At 41.6% G+C, this 13,514-nt stretch overlaps 1 protein-coding gene across 1 annotated transcript in view; it reads left to right on the top strand.

Moving 5' to 3' along the window:
• Nucleotides 1–1,297, top strand: part of fam214a (family with sequence similarity 214 member A) — a 64,960-nt gene extending 63,663 nt beyond the window's left edge. The window contains exon 12 of the mRNA XM_017725045.2: nt 379–1,297. Within this exon, the coding sequence (XP_017580534.1) occupies nt 379–532 (154 nt within the window). The 3' untranslated portion in view covers nt 533–1,297. The remainder of the gene's footprint in view (nt 1–378) is intronic.
• The last annotated feature ends 12,217 nt before the right edge of the window (nt 1,298–13,514 follow it).

The following is a 13,514-nucleotide window of genomic DNA, read 5'->3' on the forward strand; positions in this document are numbered from 1 at the left end:
TTGGTTAGCGTTACTGCTGCTGAGAGCTGATTGGTTGGCGTTTCTGCTACTGAGAGCTGATTGGTTGGCGTTTCTGCTACTGAGAGCTGATTGGTTGGCGTTTCTGCTAACCAATCAGCTCCCAGTAGCAGTAACGCGATGAAAAGTGATGAAAATGTATCAAGAACTTAAAAAGTAAATAAATATACCCATAAATGGAGAATGACTCCAGGGCGGCCGCCAAGCAGAGAGACTTTAACTTGTCTCAGGGTGTTTACACCTGTCTCACCTGCCGTTCATCTCACGTAAACCTCTTCTACCTTCATGCATTTGGAGGTGAACATTTTTCTCTGAATTTATGGCTCATCATTCCTTATATCTTCTTTTTTCCCTTCTCAGGTTCCAGAGCTCCAAATCTGGAAAGATCTACCTCCATCGGGACATCCGGCTTCTATTCTCACGCAAATCCATGGAAGTGGACAGTGGTGCTGCCTACGAGCTCAAATCCTTCACAGAATCCCCCACCGACCCCCCTTTCTCCCCCAGATGCTAATCCAGTCTGATCTAATCTGATCTAAATGTAATCTCACTCCAGCGTAGGGGCCTTACTCAGTCACAATCCCTCTTATTTTTTGCTTGTTAGGGAAAACCTAAAAAAAAAAACAAGTAAGATTTACTCCCACATGCACATGCAGACCGCCAGCCGCATTTCACCCAAACGAAAAAGGAAGAAATACGAAACCTGCATCTTCAGACCATCGGTGCTTCGTTGTCCCCTCATTTTAAAGCAGTGGACACACATTTTTGTTTTTTTTTCGACAGATTTTCTTGCAGTTTTAAAGCTCGTTTTCAGAGCTTTGGTGCAGAGAGAAGACACCGAAGTGGAGAAAAACCAACATGGACCATTTTTTTTCTAAAGACAAGAAGAAAAAAAATAAATAAATAATAATAAAAAAAAAAAAAACAGTAACGACAACAAACGGATCAACCCTGAAAGAATAAACGACTGTGGATAGAGCACTGTGTACCTCCACCAGAACTGGAAAAGAAATGAGTAATTTCTTTCTTTTTGTACTGTTACCGAACCACTTTAATCGGAAGTGTTGCAATAGAGAAAAAGAATATCTTAAATAGCTTAGTGTTTACATATTTACTTTGTCAGTTATTTAATATTTAAATTGATATTTCATTTACTGCACATGTGACGCCTGTCGTGCTCAGCATTATGACGTAGTGCAATATGTTTCAATCATACTATGTATTTTTGACTTTAATATTCAGATCTGAAATAAAAGAAATATATATCTATGAAACGATCTTGAAAGACGTCAAATTGTCTCTTTTTTTTTTTATGCACATCGGTTTCATTGTTTATAACCATGTCTGTCACTGTGGGATTCAACGTGAGGTGGCAACACTTCATTCAAGGCTCTACTTCTTGAGCGCCAGGGATGTAGCCTCCCTTCCTGCTCTAAAATACTGGGGCGTTTCTAAAATACTGGGGTGTTTCTAAAATACTGGGGCGTTTCTAAAATACTGGGGCGTTTCTAAAATACTGGGGTGTTTCTAAAATACTGGGGCGTTTCTAAAATACTGGGGTGTTTCTAAAATACTGGGGCGTTTCTAAAATACTGGGGCGTTTCTAAAATACTGGGGAGTTTCTAAAATACTGGGGTGTTTCTAAAATAAGGCTCTGCCTACATACTAAAACTTTCGGTGGTGACATGAAAGTGTTTTTTCTGTTTAAAAAATAAGCTCATGCTAAATCAATCTTTCAACTTTGCTTTAAAAAAACTAATAATAAAAAATCGAATTAAAGATACAAGAAATATATACACTGCATTTCCAAAAGTATTCGCGCCTATGGATTAAAAACGGGATCTCACTCAAGTTCATATGCGTGTGAAGCCAGACAAGTGAATACTTTTATACACTATAGTGCACGTGTATTTCTAGGTGCCTCACGTTTTATAAATTAAACGATAAAATCTGCCATTTTAAACTAAATAAAAGTTGTAAAGTTGTAAAACTAATACTAGAAGTTGGTTGTTTTGAACCCGAGTCTTTAAAATTGTTCCTGCTTTAGACCTGAAAAATTTACTCAATATTTCCTCAAAAATGCAACTTACTACAAAGATGAATTTAATGTTTAACATCTCCATGTCCACCTTCACTACATCCATAAACCTTCTCTGAGGTCTACCTCTTCTCCGTCTACCCGGCAGCTCCATCTCCAGCATTCTTTGCCCAATATCTCCACTATTCCTCCTCAACACATGTCCAAACCATCTCAACCTGGCCTCTCTGGCTTTATCTCCAAACTGCTCCACCTTCACTGTCCCTCTGATCTATACATATATATATGTATGTATATATGTGTGTGTGTGTGTATGTGTATATATATGTATGTATATAGATAGGTATATCACACACACACACCTTCATATTGTGCTTTAAAGGACCTCAATCAAGCTTTAATCTGAGTAACTAAGCCTGATCCACAGTGAATTGTAGCATTCAAGGGACACATTGCTCAACAAACTGGCTTTGCATAGCTCTTTATCAGACAGGCGTCACCACAGAGGCCATATTATAAACGTACACCGATAGTAAAACGCTCTCAGCGTATATGCATCATTAATCTGCCCTCACTTTCCACTGCACTCACAAAGCTGCTCAGCTCACTGTGACAGATACTGAAGTTTGCATACCTGTACAAGCACTAGCAGCAGTAAGAAGTAAGAAAGTGACTTTTAACTTAACTGATATATTCTAATGTATATGTCTACAGCCAGGATGTCCAGCTTTGTCTCTTTGTTCATTCCTCGATTTTGTTTACTGATGAACAATTTACAAAACTCGTATCTCCGTTTGATGTCTGGATTCTATACGTTTTTTCTATTCAGCAACAATAAGGAGCGTCTGATCGTTTTCCTTAAATGTTGATGTGTTAACATTTCTATTTTCAGTTTACTAGGGTGACACTACTAAAGCACAATACCTTATTATAATGCAACAGTCATGATATAATAAACGCTTAAGGTTTTAAACTGAGCACTTTATTTGCTCCAGTCTGTTGACTGTATTGCTCAATGTCAACTGTATTTAGGAGGCTAATATATAATTATACAATATGATGTGTTGTATTGTGACGTAGAAGATACTGTAAGCTGTTCTGTAGCAGCAAGTAACTATATAGAGTCTCAATTTAATATTCTTTTTTCTTTTAAAAGTAATTGAGTGATGTTATTATGATAATTAATCATAATAGTCCATGACTGAGGTTTCCTTGAGCAAGACACCTAACCCCCAACTGCTCCCCGGGTGCTGCGGATAGGGCTGCCCACCGCTCCGGGCAGGTGTGCTCGCTGCCCCCTAGTGTGTGTGTCCTCACGAATGTGTATGTGGTGTTTCATTGCATGGATGGATTAAATGCAGAGGTGTAATTTCCTGTTGTGGGACTAATAAGGGTCACTTATATTTATATGCATATTTAAAAGCATTTTCACATAATAGCTCTCCTTCTCAGGAATCGTGATACCCTGTTGCTTAAATATGAATGCACATAATTATATGTCTGGACGTATAATTAGTGCATGCCTATCACTGTTGGAACAAATCTTGCATCTCCATTTTTTGTATTTTTTTCTTTACACCCTGCGAATATTTTATCATGAATGGATCGATAGAATTGTCACCAAAATGACCTGGAAAAAAAATCTTAAAGTTTCAAATCCATTAAAAGTAAAGAAAGTTCTTACATTCTCCTCTGAAGTTACTGTTTTGACCTATTTCGTCCCAACACCAGCAATATACAGTTGTTTAAATACCTCCAATCAAATGACAATCAAATGACATGTTCACTGACTGAACGTAAGTGAACACAACCTCTGCTGAGTTTAGCATACTAGAACAAACCACATATAACATGTAAAATGGGCTATAACTCATGCACAGGCCACATTTGAAGTTCATTCCCCCTGAAATATGTCAAATTCATCAAATAAACAGAACAGGTGCATTGAAACGTGTTCTCTGTAGAGGATGTTTAAACTTCTTTTCACTTAGAAAATCGACAACATGACCAGTGGGCGCCCAAACTTTTGCACACCACGCAGCACAACAGGATAAAAAATGAACTTTTGGAAAAGTGATCGTGAAAGTTTTCTTGTCTAAGACGTTTCTCGTTACGGATTGCTGTTAAAACACCTTCCAGTCCTCGTTAACACTGTTATCACTCTTTACATGAATGGACATCTGAGTCTCTTCGTCACTGAGTTCATCATCCGGAAAGAGGTGCAAGGTGAGAAGGCTGCGGTCGTGGCCCGTGATAGAAATTGGCCCGAAATGTACTGTATACAAAAAGCTACAACATAAAAGACAAAATATGAAATTGAAGCTCCAACATTTTATTTAAAGGGGAATTCCACTCATTTTTTTAAATTGAGGACAGAGTCATTCAGACATCTTTACAGTGGTGGTGATGGGAACCAGGGGTCGCCATGACTACAACACAGCTATAGACACATTATTTACCACCCAGAACCACCAGAGAACCTACACAAGTCTTCTGAGCTTATATGGAATGCTGATGATGGAAAATCTGGAATAAAGAGTTTTCTATTTCTTACAATTCATTCTATTTCAGTGAATTCAGAACCAGTTCATGTAGGAACTTTCTGTGAGGAGCTTTTAGAGGGGGACGTCTGGTTCCCATCACCACCACTGGGAACGGTTCTGACTCTGTAAGTTTCTCTAGAACAGAGCGTTTCACACAAAACCGCTCAGAACTGCTCTGTTTACATCTTAACCTTTTAGTAATGTGGGAAATATTGAAATCTGAATCTCATAGAAAGTTATGACATGAAATAGTTAATAACAGTGAATTCACTGTTACACTGAAACACTGTGTTACGGTAGTTTTGTGAAGATTTTGGCCTAAAACTCCATTCATGGTGGAGGGAGACATGCAGGGCGCTGTGCGGCAAAATAGTCCCCAAAGAAAACTCATTATTCCAGATTTTCCACTATTTTCCATCATCAACATTCCATATAAGCTCAGAAGACTCGTGTAGGTTCTCTGGTGGTTCTGGATGGTAAATAAAGTGTCTATATCTGTGTTGTAGTCATGGTGAAATACAGAATGTGCTGTAGATGGTTCTATAAAGAACCTTTTTGAAAAGGTGTCTAAATAGCACCCACAAGAGTTCTACTATTGATGACATTGTAACAACAACAGAGCACTTTTTGGTGCGATATAGAACCCTTTTCAAAAAGGTTCTTTATAGAACCATTTACAGCACATTCTCCAGCCAGCCAAAGAACCCTTTCATGATGCAAAGAACCCTTTAATCATGCAATGGGTTCTCTGAGTGTTCATGGTTCAATGTAGAAGCATTTTCTTTACTAAAATTGAAAATCGTAAAAAATTCCACCACTTTTTCAAATGTTCGGTATCGTTTTAATCGTTAAGATGTAAACAGAGTCATTCAGAGTGGTTTGGTGTGTTCTAGATAAACTTACCGAGTCAGAATCATTCACAGTGGTGGTGATAGGAACCAGACGTCCACCTCTAAGCGCTCCCTCTATATATCAGCTGTGGTCTCCGCTCTTATAGCTCCACCTTGCTGGTGTACAGTTAGAGCCTGTAGCCCATCGGTTGATGCGCAGCTTGTGTTAGATGTTCTCTAGGCCTTCATCAGCGGTCAGTTTCTGCCCACAGAGCCGGACAGTTTTGGGTGGTGGTCCATTCTCAACTTAGAAGTGACACTGATGTGTGTAAAACCCCAGCAACACTGCTGTGTCTGAAATGGTCTGTGGGTGACAGGACCAGTGCCCAAATGATATCTGGTCAGCAGTGTTCTTGTGGTCAGAAACTGACCGATGATGAATGGTATACAAGGGGGCTGATAAACAGCAATGGATGGGCTACAGTCTGTAGCTGTACAAACACATAGTGGGCTTTAAAGGCTGGTGAAGCTCATTAAGTGGTCAGTGAGAGGCTGCACAAGTGGACATCGTACATATTTCCTTTTTTTGCAGAAACCTGATGAGCTGCTGCCGTTAAACCTGAGTCTAGACTCCACCGATGATGATTTTGAAGGGTGCAAAATTGAAAACCTCAAAGATATTTTGGGCGATTTAGTTAAAGTACAGCTGCAGACCAATAAAAAGCTGGAAGAGGCTTGGAAGAGCCCTGAAAATATACTCAGACAAACAGAACGTCGTCTCCTGTAGGCCAGGAGATGCGGTTCAGCAGCATCGCGTCGTCTTCATTTAGAGACGATCTGGCGCAGTTTGGAAAGAGCTCTTGCTTTAAGATCAAGACGTGTTTTGGTGCGGACATTTCCAAACTCTCTGTGCACCCAGACGAGAAGGAGGTGCTGATGCCTCCTTACGAGAAGTTTAAAGTCTGTTGAAGGAAACAAGCTGGGGTGAGGTGTTGTTTACTCACTGGAAAGTACTGGAAAGTTTAGCAACATGAAAAATGTCTTTCTCTGCCCTCTAAAAAACGTTAAAAGCTAAGTTCTGGATTTTGAATACTGTGTGTGCAATACATTTACGTTGTTTGTCTGACGCTCTTATCCAGAGCGACTTGCAATTTGACCATTTTACACAAGTAGGCGAAGGTACGGTTAGGAGTCTTGCCCAAGGACTCTTATTGGTACAGTGTAGGGTCTTCACCCAGGTAAGGATTGAACCCCAGTCTATAGTGTAGACGGCAGAGGTGTTATCCACTACACTAACCAACCACTCTAGCAATAGTGTTAACCTGCACTGTCAACTAACTCACCTGGCTGACCGCACTTTCTTCAGTTCATTCCTTTAGTGCTTTTCCTTCATCCCTCCTTTCATTCTATATGTGTAAGGGTTCAAAGTCAAACTCAGACTTAAAACACAATTCAGGCTTTTAACTGATTTGATCTTCTGCTTTGAGTGACTTTCTACCTTAATTATGTTTGTTAGATTAAAACAAACGATTGAACGTTCCATTTTGTCAATATCAGCACAATCACAAGCCGACCTAAACTTGCCAAATGTTTCAGTAGTGAGTCTTTGTAAGGGTCCAGCCTGTGCCGCCTGCTGCCAGCAGGGGGCAACAGCAGCAAGCCGCCCAGCCATAGACTAATCAGGCTAACCCGAGACACCTGTGAGCTCCCCTATTTAAGGCTGCAGCAAACGCCAGTGTTTGTCACACCTTTGTAGAGGGGTGACCGAGGGGAGAGGAGGGGAGAGGAGAGGAGAGGAGAGGAGAGGAGAGGAGAGGAGAGGAGAGGAGAGGAGAGGAGAGGAGAGGAGAGGAGAGGAGGGGAGAGGAGGGGAGAGGAGAGGAGAGGAGGGGAGAGGAGAGGAGAGGAGAGGAGGGGAGGGGAGGGGAGGGGAGAGGAGGAAAACCAAAAGAGAGAAACTGCCCCAAACTGCTTAAAAGCTCAAAAGAAGGCTTGAACAAGAGACTCCAAGCCATGCGAAAGTGTTTGCTCCTCAAAGAGCAAACTGGCGAAACCTAGAGCTGACCTTCCTCTCATAATCTCAGAGGAAGTGTTTTCTGATTAGCTTTTATTTCACTTTTTCTAAGGCAGCCTTTATTTGAGCACGCTGCTTATGGCGTTTCCTTTCAGTTCTGGACTTGGGCCCGTCTCCCCGCTGTCCGTAACACTCTTTCAGTCGTGGAAACGCCCAAAATCACCATGGTTTTCTTTAAAACACGAGTACGCAACTTAATTTGAATTTGGGTCACATTTACTGCAGAACGATGGGATCCATCTGCTCACTATGTGGCCATGACGACGGGCCTGGGATGCTGCCTCACTTCTGACTCTAAAATGCGAGGGTGTGGCTTAAATAAGCCTTCAGACTAAAACTCCGTTTCAGAAGTGACAAGAAAACATGGGAAGGCAATTTCTACATGCATGCATACATACATGATCAGGCATGACATAATGACCATATGGTCCAGTTTATCAGCTCCACTTACTCTATAGGAGCACTTTGCAGTTCTACAGTTACAGACAGAAGTCCATCTGTTTCTCTGCATGCACTGCTGTGTCTGATCCACTTGTACCAGCACAACACACACTAACACACCACCACCACGTCACTGTTACTGCAGTGCTGAGAATGATCCCCCACTCAAATGGCCACAAAGTGCAGCTATACAGTAAGTGGAGTGCCTGATCATGTGAATATATATATATATATATATATATATATATATATATATATATATATATATAAAATGTGTGTGTGTGGCTAAAATAAGGCTCTGCCTATATACAGACTAAAACTTTGTTTCATTAGTGACATGAAAACATGGAATATTTTCAGAATAAAGTTTTCTTTTAAAATGAAACACAAATAATGAAAAAATAATTAAAGGATTCAAAAAAATAAAAATATATATATTTTAAAAAGTGTAAATTTAGAATTTAGGGGTGAAGATTTGGGATGGACACCTCCCAACAGAAAGTACCCTATAAATAACGATTTGCATATGTAGCTTATTACCATCTCTAATGTCTTGAGTTTGAATAGATCAGAACGTGATCCTTGAGTGTCTACAGTCCAGTATTTTTCGTTATTTTTTGTTGTGGCACTGCCGTTTGATCTTTGGTCTGCAAATGCTATAAGCTGTAGTCCAAACACAACAGCTGTTCTGTAAATGATTCTCCCTTGAAATTTATTTCATAAATATAGCACATAGAAGGTGATTGATCCCTCAACAAGTCCACATTTTGATTTCTCATCGTCCACCCACTTTTGTCAGTTAATAAACCTGTACAGATCTTTATCACCTGGAACAGGTGTGCTGGGATACAGCTGCAGCCTTACTGAGACGACAAAATAAGAGCCCTTTTAAAAGCGATGGTTCAGCCAAAAATAAAGTGGGTTATAATTTTTAGACAATCAACACACATTTAGCTCATAATGTCTGTCGTTTGTGTGGAACGTTTCTGAAAAAAAAAATAGTGAAAGTGTGACAATCAGTCCCAGTCTTCCCTGTGTGTGTGTGTGATATTAGGACTTAATGAGGAAGCAGACGGGATGTAAGTGCAGGGTTTTATTACTGAACAGCACAAACCGCACAAACTAAAGTAACAGTGCTAAGTCAGTGCTGACTTCATTAAGAACCCAGCTAGAGAACCCACCAGAACTACCAGGTGTGATGAGCTGATGACTGTCTGTAGCAGACACAGACGCATTCCGACTGATACTAATACTGAGGAAACAGTGACCTCTAGTGGAGACTCCTGGTATGGAAATGGAGAAAAATGAGTTCTTTTAGTTTCATCTGCTCTTTTAAGCCGTAGTTTATTTCTCATTAAAAGACTGGAATTTCACCGGAATGTGAAATTAAGTGAAATTCATGCACATCAATATTAAGAGAACGCGGCATAGCATTTCCAGCCTTTCTTATCAGTGTGGTGATTGGCCTAAAACCATGACTTAATGAATGTACAGGTGTCGTCACCCAAGATAAAGTCGTCACAATTAAGGAGTCAACTTGCTGACCATCCCAGCTTTACAGGCCATGTGGTCCTAAACGACTGGCTCCTTTTGTTCTGTAATCACATAGAAACTACATTAAGCCATGGACACTTAAAGCACAATTAAAGGGTTCCTGAACCGTTTCAGGCAGGCATCAAATTCAAAATGAGTGAATGTTTGCAAAAAACAATCAAGTTTATCCGTTTGAACATTAAATATCTTGTCTTTGTAGTGTATTCAACTGAATATCGGTTGAAAAGGATTTGCAAATCATCGTGTTCTGTTTTTATTTATGTTTTACACAACGTCCCAACTTCATTGGAATTGGGGTTGTAATTAAATTTTATTTGTTTTTTGTTTCCTTAAAATCCACCAAGCTTTGCCGAATTTTCTCAGCGATTCGATCACAGTTTAGCACCTGTTACTATCAACACGTGCTTCAGTAAGTAATCAATGCCCATGATGTTATGATGTTAAAGAGGAGACTGGTCACTGGACGAGAACACTCGTAAAACTCAACACAGCGTCTGTTTACACAGCAAGTCCAGCTCTTCAAGAAAAAGTTTGCTGGATATGCCACCAGTGGATAAGAGTATATGTAGAACCATGTAGATACATCATGATATTGTGGTATGAGCAGAGGAAGGTAGCTGAGGCCTCAGTATGACGCAGGCCCTATGCGTACCATAGGCCTGAACCCCATAGTCCATGATATAGCCATGAACCCAGGATTGTGCATTGATCAGTATGCACTGTCATTAGGACCTAACAGTCCCTCCTTTGATTCCAAAGGAATCATAGGGTCAGCGCATATGATACAGTACAGCCCAAGCAACATCAGTGTACATAGCAGGGTCAGATATGACAACAAAGGTATAGGTAAAGCTACAATCTGCAATTTGCATGATAAAAGAAAGTAAACAAGAAAGTAGACAAGGAACACAAATGAACAGCATCAAAACCTCAACAACAGGTGCAATCAAAGACAAGTAAGGAGTTAAAGATCCAAACAAATCATACCAACTACCCCACACACAACTCATAACATCACCCTTAGCCATTGACTCAGCAACATCTTTCAGTAATGTTACCTTCCAGAGCGTTGTTATCTGGGACAAGAGGACAACACTCTGTGCCTATGACATGACACTGCACCTTCCCTCGCCAACAACAAGTCAACCTTAAAGCAGTTAACTCACTGTTAATGCCATTTATAAATCTAGCTAAATTATAATGCAGCTTCTCTATGATGTGCCATTGTTCTACAGTACCAAATGGAGAAAGGACTGATGTCCAAAACCAACCTCTGGTGCCATTTAGTAGTCTAAGGATTTACGACTACGGACTACAGACTTACCGGGACTCCTTAAGATATAAGATGACCCGCTAATAACCTTCATAGGAGAAATTAGTGGTGCAAAGGCACACAACCATCCCAAAACTTATGAAGTGAATCATAAGCTGGGCTACCGCAAATCCAATACCAATCAACTACGTAATTAGTTTCAAGAAGCTCTATAACCACACATTACAGACTTACACTCATCTAGCTTAGTTCTACATTCAACATAGATAACCCTGCACATGCTGTTACTCAACTTGCCCATTAGCACCTTACCAGTGCATTCAAAACAAAAGGGAAAGACCTGACCAGGAGCGTGTAACACAGGTAGAGATCAAGCAACGTGGCCAAACTCCCGACAAGCATCACTATCAACTGACCCATTACCTAAAGTCTCAAACCTATGCGTCTCATTGAGATAAGGACTCCTTACCCACCCAGTATAAGACCCTCCCCTCGGTGCCTGTCCTGATGTTCCCACTTTACCATAAACACTGGAACAAAGAGACTCGGGTAAGCTGACACTAGCAACACGATGTGCTTGGGAATTATCAGAGCTATGCGGAAATACAGAGCAAACATAACCAGGTACTGGACCCGGTGAGTGAGCTGTGTAGTTGGCAATCTTCCAAAAATGATTCTGATTATAGGAGCTATAAAGCTATAAAGAGAAGTAAAGGCCACATGGTCAGCTAATCTCATAAATCAACTATCAGAAAAATCAATCAATGTTAGATGTGCACTTAATGTTATATTCAATCAGTCCAGGATGGGATAAGATAGAAAATCAGTACCTTTCAATGCTATTTAAAAATATGATGAGATGCAAATCAACCGTAAATGAATCATCAAATCAAACACAAAGACAAGTAGATCAATAACAACAATAAGCCAAGGGGCCCTCCCTTGGTCAAAATAGTACACACACACACACACACACACACACACACACACAGACATTTTATAAGCCGCTTCTCCCTCAGGGTTGGGGGAGGGCAAGGGGGGGGGATGCTGGGGGTGCTGGAGCCTATCCCAGCGGTCATCGGGCAGAAGGCAGGATACACCCTGGACAGGACGCCAGTCCAGGTAATTAGTAATACACAGTATTGTATACACCGCTTGTCTGCGGGAACAGCGAGAGAACAAGAGACATTACCATGCACACTGTTCAGTTTCTCAGTCAACAGTTGGGTGTGTCCTGCCATGTCCATGGTGTCCATGGCACCTGCAAAAGAACTCACTGTGCAGACACCAGTTCCGAGTGTGAAATGGGCTTACCGTCAGAGGTCTTGACATCACGTGAGTGCCAGATGTTACCAAAGGTGTAAGCTACCCCAAAAGCATGACGAGAGTCTGTATAGACAGTTACAACTTGATCACGGAAGATTTGACAAGCTCTTACCAGTGCCATCAGTTCTGCTGCCTGAGCTGATTTAAAAGGCAGAGAAAAGGCTTCCCAAATAGTGTAGAAGGCAGCATACAGAGTATCCACAATGGAACTGGGAATCGGAAGACTTAAAGCAGGAGCCGTCCACAAAGACATGAAAACCACCTTCTAATGGAATGCTAGAAAGATCCGATGTAACGCTAGATGACTCCTGAATCAGTTTAAGACAGTCATGATCAGCTGGTGCATTGGAGCAAGCGGACGCTGTCACGGATTGTCAAGGAAAGCGGGAGGGTTATGAGCAGTAATGGACTTAACGGAGAGATTCTGAGTTGCACACAGAATGGCCTCATAACCTGAACGGCGCTGAGCAGTCATGTGTTGTGTTTCAATGTTATTCAAAATAGTCATCACCTGATGAGAGGTGTGCAAAACTAGTGGATGTGACAACCAGTTTCTCTGCATCAGAGACCATTAGGGCACAAGCAGCCACAGCTCTAAGACAGGCGAGCTAGAGATATAGACAGGTATGCAACAGCTCTGAATTTGCCCCCATGCTCTTGGGCCAGAACACTCGCTGCTGTGGTGCCGTTTTCAGAGACACAGTGGTGAAAGGGCAGGCCATAGTTGGGCTGGAGCGGCGCACATTGCAGCCTTTAGAGTTCTGGATGCGTGGTACAAAGGTTCAGTCCATACAAGCTTACCAGGGCAGTCTTTAGCGCAAGCTTGTCTCAATACTTTGAACAGTCCGGCACCCACTGACGACTATAATTCACCAGGTCCAGAAAACTCAGCATGGCCTGTTTCGTGACTGGAGGAGGGACGTCATGTATGACAGAACGCCAGTCATCTGAGAGACGGCGTTCTCCAGCAGCAAGCACAAACCCCAAATAGGTGACAGAGGGTTTGCACCATTGAGGTTTTGTGGGTGAGACCTCAAGGCCACATGTCATCAAGTGTTCCAGTAGCATACGGGACCCTTTACGGCAGCCGTCCTCAGTAGTGGAAGACAGCAGAATGTTGTCTGCATAGCTAATGACCACGCAATCCGGCTGTGGACCCCAAGAGGCCAAAGCGTCTCTTACGACAGCAGAGAACCCACCCGAGGAGTCCCGGTACCCCTGAGGGAGGCGACACCACGTATATTGCCTACCCTGAAGGGTGAAAGCAAAAGAGGTTGAGTGTCTGGATGCACTGGTACAGAGAAACATGCAGAGCAAATATCCACAAGACTAAAAAAATTATGATTTGCTGGAATAGACGTCAAAATAGCTGACACATCTGGCAGCAGTGGGGCGATAGGTATGATGAGGTCATTGA

This window comes from Pygocentrus nattereri, chromosome 7, assembly GCF_015220715.1.
Source record: "Pygocentrus nattereri isolate fPygNat1 chromosome 7, fPygNat1.pri, whole genome shotgun sequence".
In the NCBI taxonomy this organism is placed as follows: Eukaryota; Metazoa; Chordata; class Actinopteri; order Characiformes; family Serrasalmidae; genus Pygocentrus; species Pygocentrus nattereri.